Raw genomic sequence first — 24,269 nt, 5'->3', positions numbered from 1 at the left:
ATAACACACACACACAGACACAGAGATGCTGGTCAGAAATGGCGATCATCTCTCACTCATCTCTCTCTCTCTCTCACACACACACACACACACACACACAGAGCAACCTGGTAAATACATGCCAGTTGCCAAGCACTCAAGATTTTGATCATGTGATTGTGGGATACCATGACAGGTTGCATGCGTGAGGACAGGTTGCAACTCACTTTTTTCCGGTACCATTATAATTTCAAATTGTCATTAATCAAATAGTTCTAAATTGCCCTTCCATCTAATGGCAGGAGTATTTTTTTGTTGTTGTTGTTGTTAAGCAATCAACTTTGTTGAAGTTCTGCAGAGGGACAAGAAAAAGAGGCACTTGCAATGTTTAAATAGATTTTTATTTCAAGAGGTCTGCAAGTCAGACGTCCCTGCTCCGGAGACATTTTGATGTTTTGGCCGCAGACCCGGGAGTGTCGTTCACCAGAAGAAGCTGGATTTCACATACAAAGATGGGGATGTGTGAGAGAAGGGAGTAAGCCAGAACTTCTAGGTTTTTCACAGCAAGACAAAGATCTACACCTTTCTCTTTATGAGGGAAGCTGGCAAAAGGGACAGGTGAGGGTAAGGGAAGGAGGGGGACAGGGGAAAAACAGTCAGCAGACATCACAGTAGCCCAGGCACAATATAGCAACAAGAGAGCAGACAAGGTAACCAAGCCTCCGATTTTTAATAAGCGTGGTTGGAAACAAAGAGCGACTCGCTGGCAGCTGCTCCCGTTTGGCCAGATGAAACGTATTTACCTTGGCAGGCAAGGCTGTTGGCCTGTAAGGGGGAAAAAGTCATTGTGAGAGGAGTAGGACCGGTCAAAAGCAGAAATAGCACATCACTTCGCCTTCCCTGCCTTATTGAGCTCAGGGACAGCCACAGCAAGAACTGAGGGCACCTATCAAAGTCCTTTCTCTTGTTGAAGGAGACAAAAGAACTGCAGGGGAATCTCTTTCCCACAAAACCTCTTTTCTGACAGAATTGCTGGCAAATACAAGAGCTCTCCTCCCACTTTCAATCTCTTTTCCCCCAAAAGGCTCCTGGGTAGGTGTGGCCCACCAGCATGATATAGAAATAACACTCAGACTTATATACTGCCCCATAGTGCTTTACAGCACTCTCTGGGCTATTTATATCATCAGCATTCTCTGCATATTGCCCCTCAAGAGCCAGGATCGAACTCCAGGCTGTGAGCAGAGTTTGCCTGCAATGCTGCACCACTGCGCCACCAGGTGGTGGACTCTTGTGAAATGCAACATCGCAAACCATTCCCACTAAAATTGCTTCACCATTCTGCTTTTCCGCTTAATCTTCTTGCCTCATCTTAATTAAAAAGTATGTCTAACACACTATATGCTTCACTTTGGGGGAAACTGGCTTTTTTAACTCTTTCACGGATTACACATGTTCTTTTCCACAATCATAACCCCTTGTTAAACCCTGCTAGATGTAACCTACCAAAGCACGCTTGATGTATTCCTCCTGGGCGTTCTTCAAGTTTTCTTTCTTACCGCTCCAGGCCTTGAGGGCAGAAGCTTGGAGGGCACGGCCATAAGAGAAGGTCAGGGCCCATGGCTTGTGCAGAGGGCACTTATTGATGGCATTCAAATGGATGGAAGCCTCTTCCTCACTCTGACCTCCAGACAGGAAAGTGATGCCTGTGACCACAGAAAGAATGTGAGTAGGCCAGGCAGAACTAAGCATGGATTTAAGGTCTATGGAAAATAGCTTTAAGAAGGAGGAAGTGTCTGTATGGGGAAATTCAACATTGAGAAATCCAGGAGAAAAATTGAAGGATTCTTGCTTTCTTTTCTATCTTCACTCTACGCTGACCCTTCAAGAAAATGGTTCCAATTATATAGGTGGGGTGCACCTTGTCTACACTTACAAAATGGGGGAGCCCCCAAGGGGGGGAATTCTATAGGACTCCAGTAGCAAACATGGTATAAAATATCAATGATGTCACAGGTCAGTTTTCCCCAACTGGATGCGTAGGCTCTATAATTCCCAGAGTTGCAGTCCCCACAGACCCAAATAATTGAAGAACCCCAGAATGGAAAAAAAAAACCTAACATATTAATAACTTTTGTTATTATAAAATGCACAGAGAAGCCCAAATGCACACAAGTAATCTTCTACGGCTGTCCATGTGTCTACATGACCCACTTTGGGATTACAAGCAGGCAGAAAATTGGGGTGTTAGAAGTTTGATTTTTCTTACCAGGCACTGCTGGAGGGACGGTGCGGCGCAGGGCAGTCACGGTGGCAAAAGCAATTTCCTCAGGCGCGTATTTGGTAGTACAGGCATGGCCAGGTGTCACCATGTTTGGCTTGAGCAGGGTCCCCTCCAGGTAGACATGATGGTCACTTAAGGCCTTGTACACAGCAGCCAGAACCTGTCCAGAGAGTGAATCAAAGCAAGAAATAATAAGATTCCTATTGTCAAAAGAATTCTCGGTTGCATCGGGAGCCTCCTTTTCCAGTTACGAGGCATGCAAAAGGCTTTTCCGCCTAGACCCACTGTACCCTACTGAGGTCGGTTGAGGAGCCCCCTTCCCCGTCCTCACCTTCTCTGTCACATACTGGCAGCGTTTGAGGTCATGGTCACCATCGGGAAGGATTTCTGGTTCCACAATGGGAACAATTCCATTCTGCAGTTCAGGGAAAGGAGAGACATTATCATGATTAGAACCCCAAATTGATAATGCATTTTTTTTTTAAAAAAATCCCATTTCAGAAACCAGTGCAGCCCCTTTTCAGGTCACCTGCTGTATTCAACTTTGGAATAGTGCGCAGCACTGCACCAATTGCCAGATGCCTCCTAAGCACTTTTTTAAGGTGGTGGCATTAATCCTAAGAGGCTGAGGGCTTCGCCACCTGAAATATTTCCCTCTTCTTCACACAAACCCATTGGCCATTAAGAACTTCATGCTGTTCCTTTGTGTCTCCTCTGCTGGAGAGACCGCAGTCACATTGCTCTTGAGAAACTTGTCTGCCCATCACGTTATTTAGAAAATCACTAGCTTTTTAAACCATCACAAAAAGGGCCATGAAATTAGGTGATCAATCTGTTTTACAACTACCACAACCATGGAGCGAGAGTCTACTAAGTTGAGGACTACCTAGCTTTTAATTATACACCAATTTTCAAATTAACCGATTTTCATTTTCTTAGCTCCCTTAGCTCTTGCCCAAGCAAAAAGGTAGAATATAAATTTAATAAGTAAAGCAAATATGATTATTCCCTGTGGGTTCCCTTTTCCCTTCTTCACATTAAAATTATAGATAAATGGCATTTTTTTAAAAAGAGAAATCTGAAATGTGGGGTTTAGATTTTAACCCCTGCCATAAACGACCTCTATTTTCAGGGGGAAACAACCCAAAACTCTTATTCCTTTCCAATTTATCCATGCTGTCTGTGAAATTGCAAGCAGTGAAGCATAATATATTGGGGGACGTTTATTCAAGTATGCCCCAGGAAAAATTTACAGTCATGTACGTATCTAACTCCAGCCACTGGAAAAATAAGGACATTGAAAAAGGTCCTTGCAAAATTGCCCAGAACTATTTCTGTTGATAGACGACCACGAAACAGCCATTTGAGCACCGCCCTCTTGAGACATACTTGGCAGCTAAATGACATTAGGAGCTCTGCTCCACACAGCTGTATCGAGCTAACTGAAACCCAGCTTGTCTCCCAACCTAGCCAGCTAAGAATTTTTAAGGAGAGATCAAACTTTGGCTCTGTTCCATGAATTGCATTTGCTCCATTATGATGCTTTCTGTCCATTAAATATCAGTGGGTATATCGATCATCGCTGAGGCAAAAAAAGGGGGGGAGGGGAGGGGCAAAAAAGCCAACACAGTGCTAGACTGCATTAACAGAGGGATAGAATCAGGATCACGTGAAGGGTTAATACTTTACAATGCCACACTTGGAATACAGCATCCAGTTTTGGACACCATGATGTAAAAAAGATGTTGAGATTCTAGAAAGAGTGCAGAGAAGAGCAACAAAGATGATTAGGGGACTGGAGGCTAAAACATATAAGGAACGGCTGCTGGAATTGTGTATGTCTAGTTTAATGAAGAGAAGGATGATGGGTGATGTGATAGCAGTGTTCCAACATCTCAGGGGCTGCCCCAAAGAAGAGGGAGTCAATCTATTCTCCAAAGCGTCTGAAGGCAGGACAAGAAGCAACGGATGGAAACTAATCAAGGAGAGAAGCAACCTAGAACTAAGGAGAAACTTCCTGACAGAACAATTAATCAGTGGAACAACCTGTCTCCAGAAGCTGTGAATGCTCCAACACTGGAAGTTTTTTTTTAAGAAGAGACTGGACACTCAAATTTGTTTTGAAATGGTATAGGGTTTCCTGCCTGAGCAGGGGGCTGGACTAGATGATCTCCAAGGTCCCTTCCAATTGTATTATTATTGCTATCCAACGACAGCCAGAATTCCTCTCCTAATGCCGCTGTGCACTCACCTGCTGGCAGATGCTGGCATAACGAGCAAGCACATTGGCATTCTCAATGATGGCCAGGTGGGAAGGGGTGGTGGGAGTGATCTTCAAGACACAGCGCCACTTGGCAAAGTCAGCACCATCCTTCTTGTACTGGGCACAGCGTTCAGACAAGCCATCCAGACCTACAAAGTTAGGAAGAGATTATAAGAATAAACTTCTTGGAACGCCTCAACCTGAACCTTCCATTGCTACGTGAATCCAGGTTTCTAGTCCATAATGTCAGCCACCTCTCATAATCTGCTGACATATATTTGCTTACCCTGGGTGGTGGTCTCTCCATTAGTCCCGGCAAGAGGCACAACACCTTTGTCAACCTGCACAGAGGGAAGAACGGAGGAATATCTGTCAAACCAATGACTGATCGCTCCATTCTCATCAATACACCTTTAGTTTCCCATAGTGATTAGGGCAAAAATATAAACATTCCCTTTTCATCCCTATCAGCGGTCTGTGTCTTCCTCAGTCTTGGGTCCTCTACCAGACCTCTGGAAGTCTGAGGGTTCTGCGCAGAAACCTAGCTGCGCAGAAACTTAGCCTTCTTCCAGACAGAGAACTATGATGTTGTTCCTGGAATCTGTTGAAGTCACTTTCCCATCTTAGGAGTTGCAGTTCTGAATGCTCCTACCAGCACTGGAACCACTTCAGCCTTTACTTCTCACAGCTTCTCTAGTTCATCCTTCAGGTCCTGGTACTTCTCATATACGTACTTCTCAACTTAAAACTTGTGACATAGTGACCGTTCAAATTTACAACAGATCTACTTGGGGGCTTACGACCCCAGATTTCAAGTTCTGCGGTTATATGACCAAATTTAGGGTGCTTAGCACCAGCTGGACACACTTATGGCCATATTTACAGCTGTTTGCAGTGTCCTCCAGTCCTGTAACCCATTTTAGTTACTTCCGGTTTTCGGCAAAACCATGCCAACAGAGGACGATTGGTTTGCTTAAAGACAGCGGTGTCCGCTTAACTTTTGGAAAGTACACCAGCCCTTGAAATTCTAATCTATCAGATTAGCTGAATGTAGGAAACAATAGACGATCCAAATGAAAAAAATATAAAGGCACCACTCTGAATATTTTGTTACGGTTGTCAATCTCCTGTTTCAATAGCAAAACTTTGTAGCCACCATCTCTCTCCTCCCTTGTTGGTCCCCCCCCCATCAAGCACACTAAAGGGATTCCAGTGTTTAGTATCCCAAAAGCTTCCTGTTCATCATTAAACTGGAAAAAGAATTATGTTCAGTACAGTTAACCACAAAAGGTGCAAATCACCGAGGGAGGACATGGCATATCCTGTCTTCCTATACAGACAATATCTAGATATGTTACGAGAGACACTATTTAAAACCCACTTTATTCAACCCAATGGCCTCGTGTATCTTGGATCAGCTCCATCCAAAGAGTTCAATGGCGACAATGAATATTATTAGCATCCATCAGCATTTTTCTTATACGATTGAGTAAAAGAAAATCAGGCATGGGTGAAATCAAATGTTCCCGTCCCTTGCATTCTGTTCCAGATTTGTTCACACCATTCCATTCCCACCATTTTGGGTTTTGCAAACCCCTAATTAAAACCCAACGAGATGCTTACCTTGATGCCAACCAGGGCACCTTTGTCCTTAATGACCTTTGTGAAGAGATTCCCGTCATCAGCTTTTTGGTACATGGTCTCATGGAAGAGGATCACACCACCGATGCAAGGGTTGACACGGGCGTCTGCGGTGAAGAGCAGTTGCCTGTAGAAGCGGCGGTTTTCTTCGGTGTTTTCGGTGCCAATGGACTGCAGGCGTTTGGCAATGCTGCCTAAGGGGCAAAAAGACAAAGCAGAAATTTGTGTCAAATGCTCCATTTGAGACCTGCAGGCCTTTTAAAGTCCTGTCTCCACCCCCACCCCCCCTATTTTTACCCCACTGCCTTCCCAACCCCCCCCCAAACCTCCCCCCCCAGCCCAGAGCCTCTCAATGTGCCTCTTTGGCTCTTACCAGTAGACTCATCAGCTGCTAGGATGCCTTTGCCGGTTGCCACAATGCGGAGAGCATTTTCTGACAGCTCCTTCTTCTGCTCTGGAGTCAAGGCTGGGTATTGGTGAGGCATCTTGGATGACTAAACTGGAGAAGGCCAGGGAAGTGTTAACGGCTTGGCAACAAAGATCCTGTAGCAGAAGGGCGGATCAGCAGGGGGACCCAAGCGCTGTTCTGAATTCCCAGAAGCATAGCTTAAAACAAGAGTTTTAAGCCGCAAAATCATAACACAAAATACACCGGGGGAGGGGGGAAGATTTTCTGTGCTTTATCAATTCCTGCACTAGGTACATGCTCAGGAGAGCCTTAATCTTGTCCTTCTGAGACGTTACAGGTAGGTTGGAATGCAACCCTATCATTGTTAGCCAGCAGAAGCCCAGGTTAACAACCTTAGTGCGATACATCTGAAGGGTTAATTAGGGAAAGGAGGCTGCGAATATATTGCTAAGCACATTTGATTTGTGCTTAGATTGTAAGCCGCCCTGAGTCTTCGGAGAAGGGCGGGATATAAATGGGATTAAAATAAAAAAAAATAAAAATAAAATAAATATTCATCCTGAGCCATGATTTCAGCCCCCAACCACTGTGATGGTTTACATGATGAACCAGGTCTCCTTGTTCCTTCCCATTGCAACGCAGCCACACATCTATCTAACCCTGAACCACCAAACGTTTCTACAGAGACAGAGAATCATGTTACCACAGAGATTAGAGGATTTCCATTCAGGTTAAAAGGAGGCTTCTAATTTCCTGTCAAGGGAGCAAATTAACCCAGCCAAGGTCATTTCAAGGACAAGGAAATATTTTATTCTCATTTTCAGCTTCCCTAACCCCCCCCCCAATGTTTCTAGCACAGCCTCTCTTTCACCTAGCCTCATATCTTTCCTTCTGCAAACTACAGATTTTTTTAAAAAAAAAAAGAATAAGGAGGGGGGAAAAAAGCATTTAACTTCGAAAACTTGGCCGGGGCGCAAAAACCGGAACTTGGAAGAGTGGGAATTACCCTGGAAGGAAGAAAAAAAAAAGGCAAAAATCCCTGATTTCTCCGGCGGCAAGAGTTAAAAATGTGCTAAAGCCCATTGGTTTGTGCTTAAATTGTAAGCCGCCCTGAGTCTTCGGAGAAGGGCGGGATATAAAAATGGGATTAAAATATAAATAAATTAATAAATTAATAAATAAATAAAAATAAAAAGAGATGAAACTTCGCCACGTGACTTCGTCTCCTGCTCTCCCCCCCCCTCCCCAAAGCGGTTTCTTTTCCCTTCCCCTTCGGCAAATATTATTACCTCTCCAAAACAAGATTCTTGCATGCAGATAGATTAGATAGATGATAGATGATAGATAGATAGATGATAGATAGATAGATGATAGATAGATAGATGATAGATAGATGATAGATAGATAGATAGATAGATAGATAGATAGATAGATAGATAGATAGATAGATAGATAGATAGATAGATAGATAGATAGATAGATAAATGAAACGGAGATAAATTGGAACCGTCCCTCAACCTCGTAGCAATGTCCACTGTTCCCCTTCTCCTTCCCCCCCCCCCAACCGGCCACTTCCAAACCAAGATGGCTCACCGCTCTCCTCCTTCGGAAAAGTACTAACGCCTGCGCGCGAGGGAACAGCAGCAGCAGCTACAGACGGCGAGAGAGCCCGAAACCCGAGTGAGGAGCTCGAGTCGAACGCAGAGAGGCCCCCGCCGTTCCGAAATCGAACGTCACGTAACTTAGGCGGAAAAAGGGTGAGAAGTTGACTCATTAAGGCTCGGGGTGGGGGGGAGGGGAGAGACTTAAAGGGCCCGAGTCCTTTCTTCGCATCACGACAAAGTATTTAAAACACACACACACAGAGACGGAAACGAAGCGTAACGTGGGCGGAAGGCTTTGCTGAGTCGCGCCCGGGAAAAGGAAGGCCGGGGGTATAATTTCGCATGGCCTGATTGTGCAAAAAAACAAAACAAAAAAAAGGGGCTGCTACTTGAATAGTCTTGGAGCAGTAAAATTACACAATAAAATGTGGCATTCTGATGGCAATTGAAAGGCAAGGGAAATAGTTCATTGTTGTTAGCATATGGTTGTTTATGATTGTTTTTACTTTTCTACCTTGTATTTAGCTCTGGGAAGTCGGGGACGGGGAGGGGGGAAGGGGAGGGGGGGAGGGTTGGGTAGGGCTGGGAAGGGGGGAGGTGGGGAGGGGTTGTTAAAGATAAAATGTATTGAAAAACTTTTCAATTAAAAAAAAAGAAAGGCAAGGGAAAGGCCTGGCTTAGAATCTCCCTACATGGTAACGTTAAGGGCACTGTGGCAAGATAACAACGATCCTTTCTTTAATTACCCTGCCCTAATGGTATGGTAAAGGTAAAGGTAGGGACGCGGTGGCTCAGTGGGTTAGGACGCTGAGCTTGTCGATCAGAAGGTCGGCAGTTTGGCGGGTCGAATCCCAAGTGCTGCGTAGCAGAGTGAGCGCCTGTTACTCGTCCCAGCTTCTGCCCACCTAGCAGTTCGAAAGCACGTAAAAATGCAAGTAGAAAAATAGGGACCACTACGGTGGGAAGGTAACAGCGTTCCATGCGCCTTTGGCGTCTAGTCATGCCGGCCACATGACCACGGAGATGTCCTCGGACAAGCGCTGGCTCTTCGGCTATGAAACGGAGATGAGCACCGGCCCCTAGAGTCGGAAACGACTAGCACGCATGTGCGGGGGAACCTTTACCTTTTTAATGGTATGGAGATCTCTGTAGATGGGGACTGCAGCCAAGAAATTAAAAGACGCTTGCTCCTGGGGAGGATAAGCCATGACAAATCTAGACAGCACGCTAAAAAGCAGAGACGTCACCCTGTCAACAAAAGTGCGTATAGTCAAGGCTACGGTCTTCCAGGTTGCAATGTATGGCAGTGAAAGCTGGACCATAAGAAAGGCCGAGCGCCGAAGAATGGAGGCCTTTGAACTATGGTGCTGGAGAAGACTCCTGCGAGTCCCTTGGACTGCCAGGCGATCAAACCGATCAGTCCGAGAGGAGATCAACCCTGACTGCTCTTTAGAAGGCCAGATCCTGAAGCTGAAACTCAAATACTTTGGCCACCTAATGAGAAGGAAGGACTCACTGGAGAAGAGCCTAATGCTGGGAAAGGCTGAGGGCAAGAGAAGAAGGGGAGGACAGAGAATGAGGTGGCTGGATGGAGTCACTGAAGCAGCAGGCGTGAGCTTAAATGGACTCCAGAAGATGGTAGAGGACAGGAAGGCCTGGAGGAACGTTGTCCATGGGGTTGCGATGGGTCAGATACGACTTCGCAACTAACAACAACAAATGGTATGGAGGGCAGTTAAAGATCATGAAGGAATCAAAGCCAACTGCTGAAGTTACATCAAATTGGTGGCTCTGTAGGGTTCCCCCCACCCCTTTCTCCTTAACATCCTCTCCAACTTCAGTTTCACTAGTGACCTTTCAAGGGGAAACCTGATCACTCCTCCTTCAGCTCTTCTGTCCTTTTCTGAAGGACACATTACTATTTCTGGATCTCCCCCTACCCCACCCTGGGCCCATGAGCGCTGGATCTCAGCTACCAGAAAGAATGCCCTGGGCATATATGGACTGAAAGATAGCAAAATGCCATGGAAGTGATAAGAGGGAAGCAGGAGCGTGAAGAAAAGAGGCGTTAAATTAATAAACCGGGTAGAAAAATCCCAGAACTTTGGATGCCCGCCACATCTGCCCAAACCTTACAAGCTGAAGCACTGCGGTTGAGGTGGCTGAGTTTGGAATCACTACTAAGTGTTCCAAAGAGCCCCTAAGTAGGGGAACCTCTTGACACAAAACATAGCAAAGGCTGCCAGTGTAGATTCCTTGGCGGCAGCGGCTAGGGAAGAGGGGTGGGAGCCGACTGCCCCCAGTCCTGTTTGTTAACCTTCCTCTGGTATGGAAGAGCTGCAGTGGGAGTAGATGCTGGGTTAGACAAGCCTTTGGCCTAGTCCTGCATGCTTGTTTTTATCTTCAGGATCAACGTTATAGATAGGGGCATTATAGATGGAGGGATTCTTAACAGGACGTTTTTTTGGCTGGGGAATTCTGGGAGTTGAAATCCACCTGTCTTAAACTTGCTGAGTTTGAGAAGCACTGCTTTAGGGTAAGGAGTCAGTGGCTCAGCAGCTGGAGACCATAGAATTAGGCTTTTTCTTAATAAGATAAGCTTAAGTGGCATTGTCCTGTGCCAGTCCAGCAGTGTTAACTCCAAGAACCTAGGGCTGGCAAGTGAAGGAGTAGAGATACAGTAATTATTCCCAGGCTGTGTTCATACAACATAATGAACTAGCTTCCTGGGTTGCACCAACTCAACTCCTGGAGTTAATTATTAGTATGTGGTATGAAGACAATATATTAATTCCACAAAACATGATTACAATTCTATGACCATAGTCCATGACTGATCAACACAACCAATCTAATCTACCGAGCTTTAAATAATATTTTAAAAAGGAACGCATCTGAGTTTGTACAGTATCTTAATCTGAATCAGTTTCTCCACATGTTTAATGGTTGAAGAAATAGACCAAGTGAGTGGCAAAACACTTTCTGCTTACTCAAAAGCAAAAACAAACTTATTTGAAATTAAACCACCCATTTTAGGAGCCAGGTGTGCTGGGCAGGGAGATTTTGGTTGTACCTACACAAGTCTTAACTGCAATCCATTTCTTAATGACATGAACACAATCACACTCATGACTCTCAATGCATCTTCCCAGTTTGCTTACTGGAAGTTCACGGTGAAACATTCAGTAGAAAGGCCTACTAATTACTGAGTAAGGATCATGCATAAATGCAGAGTTTCCAGGCAGAATGTTAATATCAAGGAACAACTGTTGAGTAGTCTTGCAACAGAGTGCTGCCTATTCCTCATAAGCTCAGTTGTTAAAGGAAACAACAAATGGAAGATAATGCAAAGAGGCATTTGCCAAGTTGGAAAGCCGCACTCCTTGAGAGTTATCTGATGCCCCAGTGCCTAAGCCAGCATTTCTCAACTTTAGCAACTTTCAGATTGAGAGTTGAAGCTGACATATCTGATAATTGCTAAGGTTCAGAAATACTTGCCTCCAAGGCGAGAGAGGCACCCCTGTTTGATTTACGACAGGAGACAGGTGGCCAGGTCCCTCTGCTCTCAGTGTAACAGCATCTCATTAGTTTTGCCTGAATTTCCTAAGCCCTGCCTAAAACCAGGCTGAATCCACAGGGGCTTCTTTTGGGATGATTACGGTAACTGCTGAATCACAGGCTCTGTGCAGGATCTCACGTAGCAAGCAGTAGGGGACAGAGTGGGGAGCCCTCTCCTTCTCCCCCCCCCCACTTATAGTCCTTTCTATAGCCCTGTCAAAACTAAAGGATAATTTTTGAAGAACAGATGCAACTCTTGGAGACAACTGCTCCAGGGATGCTATCTTTAAATCTGAAAGATAATTATACTGCATGCAATGATTCTTATCCATTTTAGGGATTTCTGTAGATCAGACATGTAATATTGTAGATGCGAGACGGAGAGGCCAGCAATTAGGCAACCCACAATGCTGCAATATTTTCTGATCCGTTTCAGGATTTATGAAACCTAATAACTTGACTCACTGTTTCCAGTCCCCAAAGTTCCTTTCATAGCTTGGCTTAAGCAAGAGTGTGAACAGCTGAGTCCCCCGGTGCTTCAATAAGGGGGTGGGGTGGGAGGGTGGGAGCTCCAGAGTGAGCACACTAGGGGAGAGAAACAGATTTTCAATTCAATGCATTCATCTTCAGCTTCAAAAGAGCTTCTCTGGAGACTGATAAGAACATCAAATTCATAAAATCAAAGCAGTTTTATCATTTGGATGAAATGGACTCAGACACCAAAAATTAAGTTGTCTTGCAACAAACTATAGTACAGAGTTTTACTCCAAGATTGTGACAGGGACTCAAGGGTAACGGAATAAAACAGCTACCTGTGAAAGTTATTCAAAATTACTCCTGATTTTCATACCTCAGTAAAGCCAATAAAAGCAACCTGGATCATTTACAAGGATCTACTACAAAGTCCTTAACATAAAGATCTAACAAACCAATGGTTTAATTATTAAGCCAAAAATGTAGACAGCCTTTCTCACATTTTCATGAATCATTTTCACAAGTGATATAAAAATACATTTAGTCTGGAACATTAATGGATTTTAATGCAGGATAGAAAGCCATGGGCACATTTTTTAAAAAATGGAAATATTCATTGCATTTAATGGGTTGGACTGAGGCATGGACATACTTCGAGTGTGAAATCAATTATCTTTTATCTATTCCAATGGTGTATGTTCAGCCATATTTTTTTTTGCAAATGAGTTACAGATGCTCTACAAGGAGCAATACAAATTATTACACATGGAAACCATCCTACCATCCAGGCAGAAGGATGCAAGATGTTTAGGAGAAAGTGCAAAATAGCAGCATGGATATAAATTTGTTGACTTAGTTTGCAAGTGACACATTTACAGACAACAAGATTAGATATACCTCACAAGAATGCAGAGAAAACAACGAGACGCAAACATTCATGGTCTGCAAAGCAGGAAATTGTGTAAGCAGCGCTTCCTCAAGCTAGCAACCAGCAACTTGTACTTTTTGCAAGTCATACCAGTCAAAAGGAAGAAACAACTGTCTTATATTATGCATGGTGTGAGACGCTAACAATAAACTGCTGGGCCCAATCGGAGCAGAGAAACCCAATTCCAAACAGGACTGGAACTTAAATCTTCTCAAACAGACAGCACGCACCCGCACACACGCGCACACACACACACACACACACACAGAAACACAGGAACGCAAAAGTACTGTATCTAAAATCCCTGAAGAGAACGATGGATGATGAATGGCCTAGAAGAGGACTAAAAGGGAGCTACGGCTGTCAAAAAAATAACGGGGGAAAAAAAAAACCTCTCCATTTTAGGGCCCTGTTAAAAAAAAAGATAATCAAAATAAGAGATGGATAGTTTTGACCTGGGAAGAACTTACTTGCCCAGTGAATCTGCAGCTAACCTATTCAGTGATGCTATTTTTCCAGCCCAGCCATTGTGATTTAGCACCCTCCCCCAGGACCCCGACTGCAACCTACCCCCATCTCTCTACCCCCCCAACACCCCCCACCCCAGCTCATTCCTATGGAGAAAAAACGCCGACGCAAAGCTGGTTTCTCTCTTGCCAGTCTCTGCTCTCACCAACTTTGCTCTCCTCTAAAAACTATAATGTGAAATCCCGGCTCCCCGCCCCCCAATCTTTTGCCCTTCTCCCCCCCCCCTCAATACCGTGGGTACAGCAGGGGGCTCTGGCGAGACACGGCAGCTCCGGAGGGCGCTTGCTGACTGGCAAGAGGCAAAGACTGGAGGAGGGCTATAAAAAGAGGGAGCAGTCACTGGGCGGGGCCGGGCTAACCTTCTCCCCAAACCCTGACCTTTTGTCAGGCAGGCTAAATATAGGCCCCGGGACCTGAACAGGTGAAACCCGAGGCTCTTCTTGACATTCCCTGCAGAGCAAGGAAGAGTGAGAGGGTCACGGGGGGGGGGGGGGAGAGGGCCAGCCAACCCCCCCCCCCAACAACGGGGCATCTCTCAGTTGCAACACACTTTCTGTCCTTTGGACCCCTTCCTACTTGGACCCCTCTGAGCCCCCCCTCCCCCCATGCAGAGATATTTGGTTATAGCGGATACTCCCTCCCGTTCCAAGTTTTCCCCTTCTCCTCCTTGCCATCTGCAAAAAAAACCTTCCGCCTACGAAGGCACCACCCTCTCTTACCAAATCTCCGCTGGAATTAATTGCTGGATTTCGGTTTCTGCTCCTGGGCCCAGGATGCCAAGGTTGTCAATGCCATCTACTGTCCTCTGGGAGGAACAGCATTTTTAAACCACCGGAGAGTTAAATGGGTCAAGGCTGCCAACTGCAACACAAGAAGAAGGGCAGGCGGAAAGAATCAAAGAGAACAGTTTTCCCCTCTGTAGGCCCAAGGAATGGGAAAGCAAAAATGGGAAGACGAATCTTCACTGGCGGACAGGAAACTGAGCAGAGATTCACTTTTTGATTTCAGGATGGAGGATAAGGCTTTGTTTATTTATTAAATTTGTTTGCCACTGGATCTCGCCACAAGGTGACTCTGGTCAGCTTGCCTTACAACATTAAGCGTTGCTGGAAATATAGACTCTTCCAGATCTCTAGGCCCTTCCATAAAATTACGGCTTCTCCAGAGACATATTAAGCAACAGGCATGACCTGGTCTTATTTTTGGACATTGCTTGCTAATCCTTGCTCTGAATCTCTGAATGCATCAGTTTTCCCTCTCATCCATCAAATTTGCACCAGTGTGTCTTGGGGGCAAAGCTGCAGGGAACTGAAAAGTTTGCAGAGTCTTGTGTGTAGTTCTGATAAAGCTGTTGTGCAATTAAGACCACCCACATGACCACAGAGACGTCCTTGGACAAGCGCTGGCTCTTCAGCTTTGAAACGGAGATGAGCACCGGCCCCTAGAGTTGGAAACGACTAGCACGCATGTGCGGGGGAACCTTTACCTTTAATGTCATGTAGTATAAGTCATAAACTAATTTTATCAGAGTTTGCTCCTTGCACTAAGCGAACAATTTGTTTTCAGCATAGGACACTGTATGAATCCAGCACTTGTAATTAAAATCAGACTGGAATGGCTATCCAACAAGCTTTTGACAGTCTCCTTAAGTCAGAACTGGGACCAGAATTTCCCTCGCTAAATGAGGTGGTTGTTAAGTGAGTTATGCCCAATTTTACCGCCTTTTTCCCCACTGTTGTTAGGCGGATCACTGCAGTTGTTACTTGAATCATGCAGTCCTTAAGCAAGTCCATCTTCCCCCACTGACTTTGCTTTCAGAAGCTGCCTGGGAAAATTGCAAATGGTGATCACATGGTCACAGGTTACTCCAGGAGTCATGAAATATATGCTGGTTGCCAAACACCAGAATTTTGATCACAATGGGGATGCATTTCTTGTGTGAGTACTGGTTATAAGTCACTTTTTATCAGTGCTATGGTGTAACAGTTGCTAAATGGAATAGTTGTAAGTAGAGGATTAATGTATTAAAACAAACCATGCTTTTGCATGATCCCAGCTATTAACAAGAACTAGAAATCACACATACATATTCTTCCCCACCCTATAATTAAGAGAGAAGGAAATGGCTGCACTACAGTTGTTATAAGTCAGATGAATGGTTTTTAGCAAACATTTCATTAGCATGAGGTGGACAGAAATGCACCCTGCCAGAAGGAAGAAAAAAGCGTTCTCATTTTACATTACATAAGCAGATCTCCGGGTGAGGCAAGTGTAAACATGAGCAAGATATTTCCCTGTGGCTGGTCAATTTAGCCACAGAAAGGTTGTAGGGACTTCCATATGACCATCTAAAGAGTTTTCACCTTATCAATCTGTTGGATGAATAAATCATAACCTACAGGAGCTGTTGTGATAATCTGGTCATGTTTTAAATTGTCACAGGTATTTTTTACACAACTCACCAAGCCGGACTCCATAAATGGGGGATTTATACATCACACTAATCTCAAAGCAAACAAATATAGTTTAGTGCTATGTGCAAGTCATTGCGATTGGTAAATCATAGTGTATGATTTAGCACTGCATATTAACCCGAATGGGTGGAACAATGGAATAATATGATGAATAAACCCAACCTTTGATAACACTAAGCCTGCATTGTCTTAAGAATACTGTATCTAGATTAATAGGCCAAAATATCCTTGGCAACTTTGTGTTTCCAACACACAAAACTACCCTTTATTTATTTGCTGCAAAAATTTGCTGTAAAAAATTAACATAGCCACTTGGGTCTGGAAAGCTTTACAAAATTCTGGGATCTACAGTCAAAATCTGATGTAGAAAGATCTCAGAGTTGCATATTATTAAGGATCGAGCCAACAGTGGTGATCAAATGTTAAGAGTTATCCTGAAGATGATTAGGATCAGATTCATTCCCAGTTGTTCCAGTGAATTAGATTGTGGACAAAGAATAGAAATTAAGATATAAATGTTGGCTTAACATAAGAATAATGGCCAGAATGTTTTAAAAACTTTGAAAACCTTGAGGCCTTTGCCCAGAATGCTATGCTTCAAAGATTCTAATATACAGTATATTGTGTTTCCCCCAAAATAAAACCCATCTGGAAATAAGCTTTAGCATAATTTTTCAGGATGCTTGCAATATAAGCCCTACCCCCAATTAAGATCGTCAGCCAGCCCCATTTAGTACCATATTTTCCCCAAAATAAGACCTAACTGGAAAATAAGCTCTACTGCATTCTTTGGAGCAAAAATTAATATAAGACCTGGTCTTATTTTCGGGGAAACACGGTATATAATAGAAGTGGGTAACTTGTGGTTATCAGAATTACATACATCTCAGGAGCTTTTTATGACTTAGAATGAGGTTTTCTATCATTGTGAGTCAGAAAATACAGGGGTATTAAATCTACACCTGTACTGGGCCGTTGGGCCTCTGCTAAATATTAGAAGCCTATCTCAGCCACAAAAATTGCCTGCCACCTGCTTACATTTTTAAATACCTAGAAGAATTCAGAAAAAAACACACCTGCCTATCACATTAAATTGCCCCTATCCTCTAACGTGTATTTATGTATTATTTGTCTCTGGATTGTTTCAAAGTAATCGACTATTACAATGCACCATATCAGTCTAGCTTCTAAATATTAATTGTACATGACACAACCGTCCCCCAGCCATGTACACGGTGGTAATCACTGCAGTCATTCTGAGAATTGTGGTAGAGATTGGGAAGTTTTCCTCTAGGACACTGGATTTTGAATATACTAACTACACCATGTATATTGTCACAAAATGAATCAATATAGGAAAGCTGAGATCATATAGGGAGAAAAGAGCTAAGCAGAGGTCACAAGCCCCAGTACATTTGCTTATAATTTAGTAAGGAAAAATACTGCACCCGTGAGCCAGAGGAGCTGTTCCTACGCATGGAAAGGGAGGCTTGATGGAACAACAGGTGGAGATCAAGAGGCCCCAAACCACACCTGTGGTGCATACTGCTGCAATCTTCAGCCTATCTCCAGCAATGGGCTGTGATCCAGTTCCCCATGGCAACCTGCAAGGCCTGGGTTGTGATGCTAGTTACCATGGCAGCACTGTTACTTTTTGCCCAGATCCATCCTCCAGCCCCTCCCCAGAAGAAGTCCATGGCAGCTGAGAAATAATCAGCAGGAAACTTTAATTAACAAGGCAGTTTTTGGAACAGACATAAAGTTGAGCAGGGATCTTACAAGAAGTGGCAGAGTTCTGTTTTATCTGGTCAAAGCCAAGCATGGCCACTTCTCTCCAAGCAAGCAAGGCCCAAGGGAAAGAGGAAGGCAAGGGGGTTCCTCATGAAAGCTCAGAGCTTCTTCTGTCATAGGATGCAAATGAAGTAAATTCAAGGGCATATAATTGAAAATCACAAGGCCAAAGCAGTAAAAGTTCTTAGGAAGCAAAAGGGAACAAGCCCAGAAAAGTCAAAGTATATCAAATCAACTACAATAATAGCATTTAAGAATAATGTTATCAAGGAGCAGCTTTCCTAAGTCGAGGAGGTGAAGATGGCCACAGCGCCCATATTCCGCTGGATCATCACAAGAGTCTACTGAGGAGGTCATAATTTAACATTCACATCAAAAAGGTCAAGAAGTTCAAAGGGAATCCAGAATTCAGAGCATTGTGATCCGGTGAGGGTCAGCAGCAGTTCAGGTGTTCCCCTGGGTAATTCAGCTGGTTTCCTCCGAGTCTAGGACTTTGACGTGGGTGAAGGGGAAGTGTCCACGGCGCCCATTCAGCTCTCCCTCCCATTGGCCATTGACATTCATCTTGGTGACTGCAATGAGATCACCCACCTGTGGAATATCACAAGACACAAAGCCAAGATCAGAAGACTGCCCACCTTTCTATACTTTCCCAGTATCTCAACCTTTCCTAACTTCTGGGGGGGGGGGGGGAATTATAACTCCTGGAACATAGGGTCAAACAACTCCCACAACTGTTGGGTATCAAGCTGGTGAAAAATGACCTCGTTTCCCCAATACCTGACAGATGAAGCTTTTTATATTCTTTTAGTAGTCATCTCAAATGAGGAATAGGTTCCAGGCCAGCATATTTCCAATTTTCAAAGTACTGCCATGAAAGAACTGGATTGCTAGGAATGCCAGAATCCGAGCATGTTTAGTTTATTATTATTTTCAAGCTCCTTCCCCTGCATATCCCTCAGTCCTAGGAAATAGTTTGATAATTGCAATGGGCTCCTTAAGAGCATAGTCGGAAGTCTGTAGCCTGGATTCTTTCATCAGCAAACTCCTCTACTCAACATTTTGATGAATAATCATATCAGCATAATTTGTATTCTTCCCCCCCACACATATAACCTTTAAAGTAAAGAGGAGGCAGGCCATAATTCCGTGCCTCCTAGCAACAAAAGAAGCATTGCTCAACATTCATCATTAATCTATATCATCACCACTACCAGTGATAAATCCCCACTCACATACAGACATAATAACCAGATATTTATTCATCTCACCACCCTCCATGATCAAGATCATCCTGACCCTTTTAAAAACATTTATTTTTACTGTTTTGGTGACTTGCCTCAAAGGCCAATGCTGTTTTGTCACTGGCACCAGGCACCCTTCGTTGGACTGCTCTGGCTATTATGGGAGCGTGTCGGGGAGCGCCATGGCTGCTGGGATGAGCGTATGGACAAGGCTGGACATATGGCACGGGTATCATACCCACACGCCCATCGGCACGTTGAGCTGTCCACCACTGCTCTTCTGGCTTGGCCAAAACTCGCAAAGGCTCCCCTTTGGTGAAGGGAAGGTCTTCCTGGTCACGGCCAACAAAGTCATAGAGGGCACGGACCCACTCGCCAGCAGGAGGTGGCTGGGCAGAGGAAGGGGCTACAACGCGTCCCAAGGGTGCTACCAGGGTGGTAGTGTCCAGGTAATGCAGGCGGTAGAAGTCTAAAAGCGCTGGAAAACCATCAAATTCATGCTCCCCAATCCGTAGACGGCCAGGGAGGCTGTTTATGATGTAGTGTGACACCTGAAAGAGACAATGACAAAGAAGCATAAGCCTGCCGTCTCAAATCTTCATCAGTTTCATGATAGAACAACCAACCTTGCCCATCTAGGATGCATCCCTCTACGTAAGTGAACTTCAAATCCTAGAATGCCCCAGTGCCAAGTATTCTGGATACTAAAGTTCAAACACCTAAAAGTCACTCTTCTAAATCTATCAGCAACTCCCTGCTAACTCTCCACAAGCATATTTCTTTCCCCCCACCAGATATTAGGATTACACAAAAATCACCTTGGAGTTTTCACTGACGGAGAGGACGTAGTCACCAGGGCACGTAGTACTGTCCCGTACCAGAAAGGTCCCATGGCGGTGTCCCTGGAGACATGCAGCTGCTTCTTGACGACTCAGAGCACCCATATACCATTCATGAGCATCCCCAAAAGCAGACATGGCTTGAGGGAACATGGAAGGTGGAAAAAAACCACCACTCTCGTTGTTGAATGTTATTCCTACAAAAACCTGGTAAGTTTTGCTCCAGTATTTAACAGTGCTTTATGAAAGAAAGCTACCCTGCTGAGTGCTTGCCATTTCAGTAGTTTAGTAGGACCTTTAAATAATCGCAGGTATGATCCTGCAAGGGAACAGGATTTATTTTCTAGTTCCACCCCAAAATCTTTCAGCCTAAGGTCTACTATTCAAACTTGGTATCTCCCAAGAGTATCCACAGCTACTTTCCCACACACTTCCACACCACAGCAATATTTTCTCAGAAGAAAAGTAATATCTCAGGAATGCAAATAAAGTTTTTGCAGTCAAATGGTTATAATTAATGGGAAACAACTATTAAGTCTTTCGTGTTTCCCAGTTTGAACATAATGCAATAAGAGGGATACTTTCAACAATAACAAATCGCTTTATGGTTACAATCAATCAAAGAATTAACCAGCTACTCAAAGGTAGCTTACATAGGAAAAACATCAAGATACAATGCAATCATATGAGTAATATATTTACACAGGAATCAATATAGTGTCTAATATTCAGACAAAATTAAGAGAACAGATTGCATAAACTACAGAATCTCCACTCCTTTTAAATTAACATGAAGCATTATATGAGAAATCAGCACCACACAAAAAAAGTAATAATAATAACGGGGCGCTCTCCTTTTAAAGTCAAATTTGAAAAGCCTTAATTTTTCACAGACAAAGCTGGCATAGTTCACAGGCACCTAAACGGAGAGGATCATCTTCCACAGCACCACAAACCCCACAAAAGCCTTTAACCCACAAAAGCCTTGAACAGGACCTGCCACAGATGGACTCAGTCCTCTCTGCCCTGCATCCTCCTATTACTAGGTCGCCCTCTGGAGAAAACCACCGCACCCCAATTAACAGCTGCTGCTTCTGAGCTAATTAAAACTATTTCCCCAAGGCCTCTGGCACATCAGACATTGACCCGCCTTCTCTCCCCCACCCCCAAGCCCCACTGCAGCAGAGGAAAAAGAAGCCCTCGCGCCCCCCCTCCCTAAATGGGCAGCATCCCACACGAGACCATCTAGCTCTGCCTCCAAAGCCGGCCGCGCTACCCCTCCACCAGGCAAATAGACCCCGAACCCCCCATTTTATCTGCACCCGCCCGGCGATTTCTCTACCGCGGCATCGCAGCCCCTTAACTCCCCAATGCAACCGGCCAGCGCCTCTTTCGCCCGGGACATCCTCCGAATCAGCCGAGCGCCCTGCCGAGGCTCCCCCGCCGGGACCCCAGAATAAAGCCTCGGCTGCACATGTCTCCCCGCTTTCCCTGCGCTCCTGCCCGTGGACGCGGCGACCCCGTTCAACAGCCCGCGCCCTCCCCGGATCCCCCGCGCGGCCTGGCGCCCATCGCCTCGGCCCTGCCCTGCCCTGCCCTGCCCTCGGAAAGCCTGGGAGTCCTGGCGGGCAGCCGACCCGCCCCTGCCCGAAAACCGCTGCCCGCAATCCGGATTGCAGCTGCCGAAGGGCTGATGGGAAAGTGACGCACCCACCCTCCTCCCCCTCCCCTTTTTAAGCGGGGGTGGGGCAGCCATCTTGAGGGTTGGCAAGGGGGGGGTCTAGGGGAAGGGGCTGCCACCATCTTCACTGTGGGAATGGCCTTCCACGCCGAGGTGGAGGCTGCGGTCGAGCTGGTGCGGGGGGGGCGGTTTGTGGCTGCAAGGATGGGTGGATGGGAGGGGGATTTATTTATTTCTTTAGCGTATGCCATAGAATACATGGATAAAAAGATTAAAAGTATATAAATAAAGGGAGCATATAATACTGTGCTACACGTATGATGGAAATATGTAGTCAAATTTGTGAGCTCTGATGTATGAGGTATTCAAGAAGCTATATATATAAAAGCTATAGGTTATATATATTATATTTTATAACTAATATTGATATATATACATATGTGTGTGTGTATATATACACACATGGAACATATATATGTGTATATGTGTATATATGTATATATATATTTGTTTTCTGAGGTTATATATATACATATATAGGGACGTGGTGGCTCAGTGGGTTAGGACACTGAGCTTGTCGATCAGAAGGTCGGCAGTTTGGCGGGTCGAATCCTGAGTGCCGCGTAGCAGAGTGAGCGCCTGCTACTCGTCCTAGCTTCTGCCAACCTAGCAGTTCGAAAGCACGTAAAATTGCAAGTAGAAAAATAGGGACCACTACGGTGGGAAGGTAACAGCGTTCCGTGTGCCTTTGGCATCTAGTCATGCTGGCCACATGACCACGGAGACATCCTTGGATGAGCGCTGGATCTTCAGCTTTGAAACGGAGATGAGCACCGGCCCCTAGAGTTGGAAACGACTAGCACGCATGTGCGGAGGCGCTGGCTCTTCGGCTTTGAAACGGAGATGAGCACCGGCCCCTAGAGTCAGAAACTACTAGCACACGTTTACCTTTACATACATACATACATACATACATACATACATATAAATATAAATATATAAAATTTGTTGTGTGTTTTTTTGCTATTTATTTCTCTTCATCTCTGCTGGAGGGAGCCATCGATAGAGTTAGAATTAGTGGTATGATTATTAAGAGATGTTTCCAATAAGCATTGTACTAGATTATTGGAAATGTTCACAGATAAATGAAAATAGGTGGGGGGTTTTTAAACTGATATATATTAACATATCAGTCCACTCAACCATTGGTTTGCTGATTAAATGCCAATAAGAGCCTTGGTGGCACAGTGGTTAAAATGCAATATTGCAGACTAATTGTGCTGACTGCCAGCAGTTCGATCCTGACTGGCTCAAGGTTGATTCAGCCTTCCATCCTTCTGAGGTGGGTAAAATGAGGACCCAGTTTGCTGGGGGCAATCGGCTGACTTTGTAAATTAAAGCACTGTGAAGAGGTGTGTAAATCTAAGTGCTATTGCTATTGGTATTTAATTAACTTTATTGTCCCGTAGTGTCTGTAGGATGGGTCAGAAAACTAAAAACAGTGGCTATGGCTGCACACAGCCTTGTCCCCTTTGTTCATTCTATGGATGAACCCGGTAGAGTAAAAGGCCAAAGGTTTCAAGTTTGTGTCCCAGATGCCCACTGTTCAAAAGCTGGAATTAAGGATTTAAGAAATCCAGGGAAGCTAGCAGAGATTTTTTTCCCCACAGTGATCTATTTATTCCTAAAAAATAGGTAACAAATTTGAGCCAAGTCTCTTCTCTCCCTCTCCCCTTCCCCCTCCTCTCCTTTCCCTCTCCTCTTTCCCCTTTCCTTTCCTCTGGTCTGTTTTCTCTATACAAAGTCTGTGATTGTAAATCTTAGTGGGATTTTATTTTTTCTCCTATATTTCGACTGGAAATTCTCTTCAGATGCTATTTGTGATCTTCACATTTATTTATTTTTAACTTCACTTTCAAATGAGAGGGGGGGAAAAAGCTTTTTCAAACTTTTGTTGTGTGTGCAAGCCTTGTGAAATTTCTGTACACCTTGTGATATTGATCTGTCTCCCAAAGGAGGGAGGCTGATTTCCCTAGTATCACATTTCACTCTTCTCTGTGCTGTATATTTGATGGCATTTTTATCAGCTTTATTGTCCCTGCTAATTTACCAGGCAGGTTCGCAGGCTTTGGGACCCCCCCCCCTCTGTCTCACATATCAGGGTTAAAGGCAGGACATTTGATAACATCCCGTGGCAGTTGTAATTACATATAGCTGCACAAAGTCAAGATGGCAGGGCCAGAGTATATAGAACCAATTGACTTCTAGGAATGGAGTATTAAGACCTCTAATCATCACCCTACAGGGTCAGCCCTCTACCTAAATCTTATCTCTCTCTCTCTCATACACGTGATCTGTGGCTTCCCATCTTGTGAAATACAACTCCGGGTGACAGTAATAAGAAACACAATAAAACAATGAACAAGAAAAACTAGATGCCTAATTCAACAACTTATATTTATCCAGCTATTCCAAGTGCCTGGGGGAAAAGCCAATTCCTAACAGCTTTCCAAAAGTTTCAAGGGTGGGGGTAGGGAGGGGCGGCGGCAGCAGTGTTTTCAGATCTTAAAGA

General features: G+C 44.6%; 2 protein-coding genes across 3 annotated transcripts; both read right to left on the bottom strand.

Moving 5' to 3' along the window:
* Positions 1 to 358: 358 nt before the first annotated feature.
* ALDOA (aldolase, fructose-bisphosphate A) lies at positions 359 to 14,120 on the bottom strand. 2 transcript variants are annotated; one of them, XM_083377289.1, is made up of 9 exons: positions 13,901 to 14,120; positions 6,541 to 6,666; positions 6,150 to 6,361; positions 4,813 to 4,867; positions 4,515 to 4,675; positions 2,595 to 2,678; positions 2,249 to 2,423; positions 1,486 to 1,685; positions 359 to 804 (listed from the first exon to the last, which is right to left on the bottom strand). In XM_083377289.1, the coding sequence occupies exons 2-9, from the start codon at positions 6,650 to 6,652 to the stop codon at positions 709 to 711; spliced, it is 1,095 nt and encodes a 364-aa protein (XP_083233415.1). In that variant the 5' UTR covers positions 6,653 to 6,666; positions 13,901 to 14,120; the 3' UTR covers positions 359 to 708. The 2 variants fall into 2 exon arrangements, with proteins under 2 accessions (XP_083233415.1, XP_083233416.1); XM_083377290.1 differs by lacking the exon at positions 13,901 to 14,120 and adding an exon at positions 8,170 to 8,256.
* A 3,744-nt stretch (positions 14,121 to 17,864) lies between these two features.
* On the bottom strand, positions 17,865 to 21,199 carry LOC310648741 (crk-like protein). Its single transcript, XM_083376760.1, has 3 exons — positions 19,996 to 21,199; positions 19,273 to 19,728; positions 17,865 to 18,524 (listed from the first exon to the last, which is right to left on the bottom strand). Exons 1-3 carry the CDS (start codon positions 20,167 to 20,169, stop codon positions 18,399 to 18,401), a joined length of 756 nt encoding a protein of 251 aa, XP_083232886.1. The 5' UTR covers positions 20,170 to 21,199; the 3' UTR covers positions 17,865 to 18,398.
* Between the last annotated feature and the right edge of the window lie 3,070 nt (positions 21,200 to 24,269).

The sequence above is a fragment of the Vipera ursinii genome, assembly GCF_947247035.1.
Source record: "Vipera ursinii genome assembly, chromosome: Z".
In the NCBI taxonomy this organism is placed as follows: Eukaryota; Metazoa; Chordata; class Lepidosauria; order Squamata; family Viperidae; genus Vipera; species Vipera ursinii.
This window is presented reverse-complemented; position numbering and strand designations above follow the sequence as displayed.

Bases quoted from the DNA above. Each gene is read 5' to 3' on its own strand.
- ALDOA (XM_083377289.1), bottom strand. From the start codon at position 6,652: ATGCCTCACCAATACCCAGCCTTGACTCCAGAGCAGAAGAAGGAGCTG. The intron at 2,679-4,514 runs GTGAGTGCACAG...CCTGAACTGCAG, and splicing joins ATGCCAGCATCTGCCAGCAG to AATGGAATTGTTCCCATTGT. The intron at 1,686-2,248 runs GTAAGAAAAATC...CTGTGGTCACAG, and splicing joins CGTCCCTCCAGCAGTGCCTG to GCATCACTTTCCTGTCTGGA.
- LOC310648741 (XM_083376760.1), bottom strand. From the start codon at position 20,169: ATGTTCCCTCAAGCCATGTCTGCTTTTGGGGATGCTCATGAATGGTAT. The intron at 19,729-19,995 runs GTGATTTTTGTG...TGTCTCTTTCAG, and splicing joins CCGTCAGTGAAAACTCCAAG to GTGTCACACTACATCATAAA. The intron at 18,525-19,272 runs GCAAGTCACCAA...GATATTCCACAG, and splicing joins AAACAGCATTGGCCTTTGAG to GTGGGTGATCTCATTGCAGT.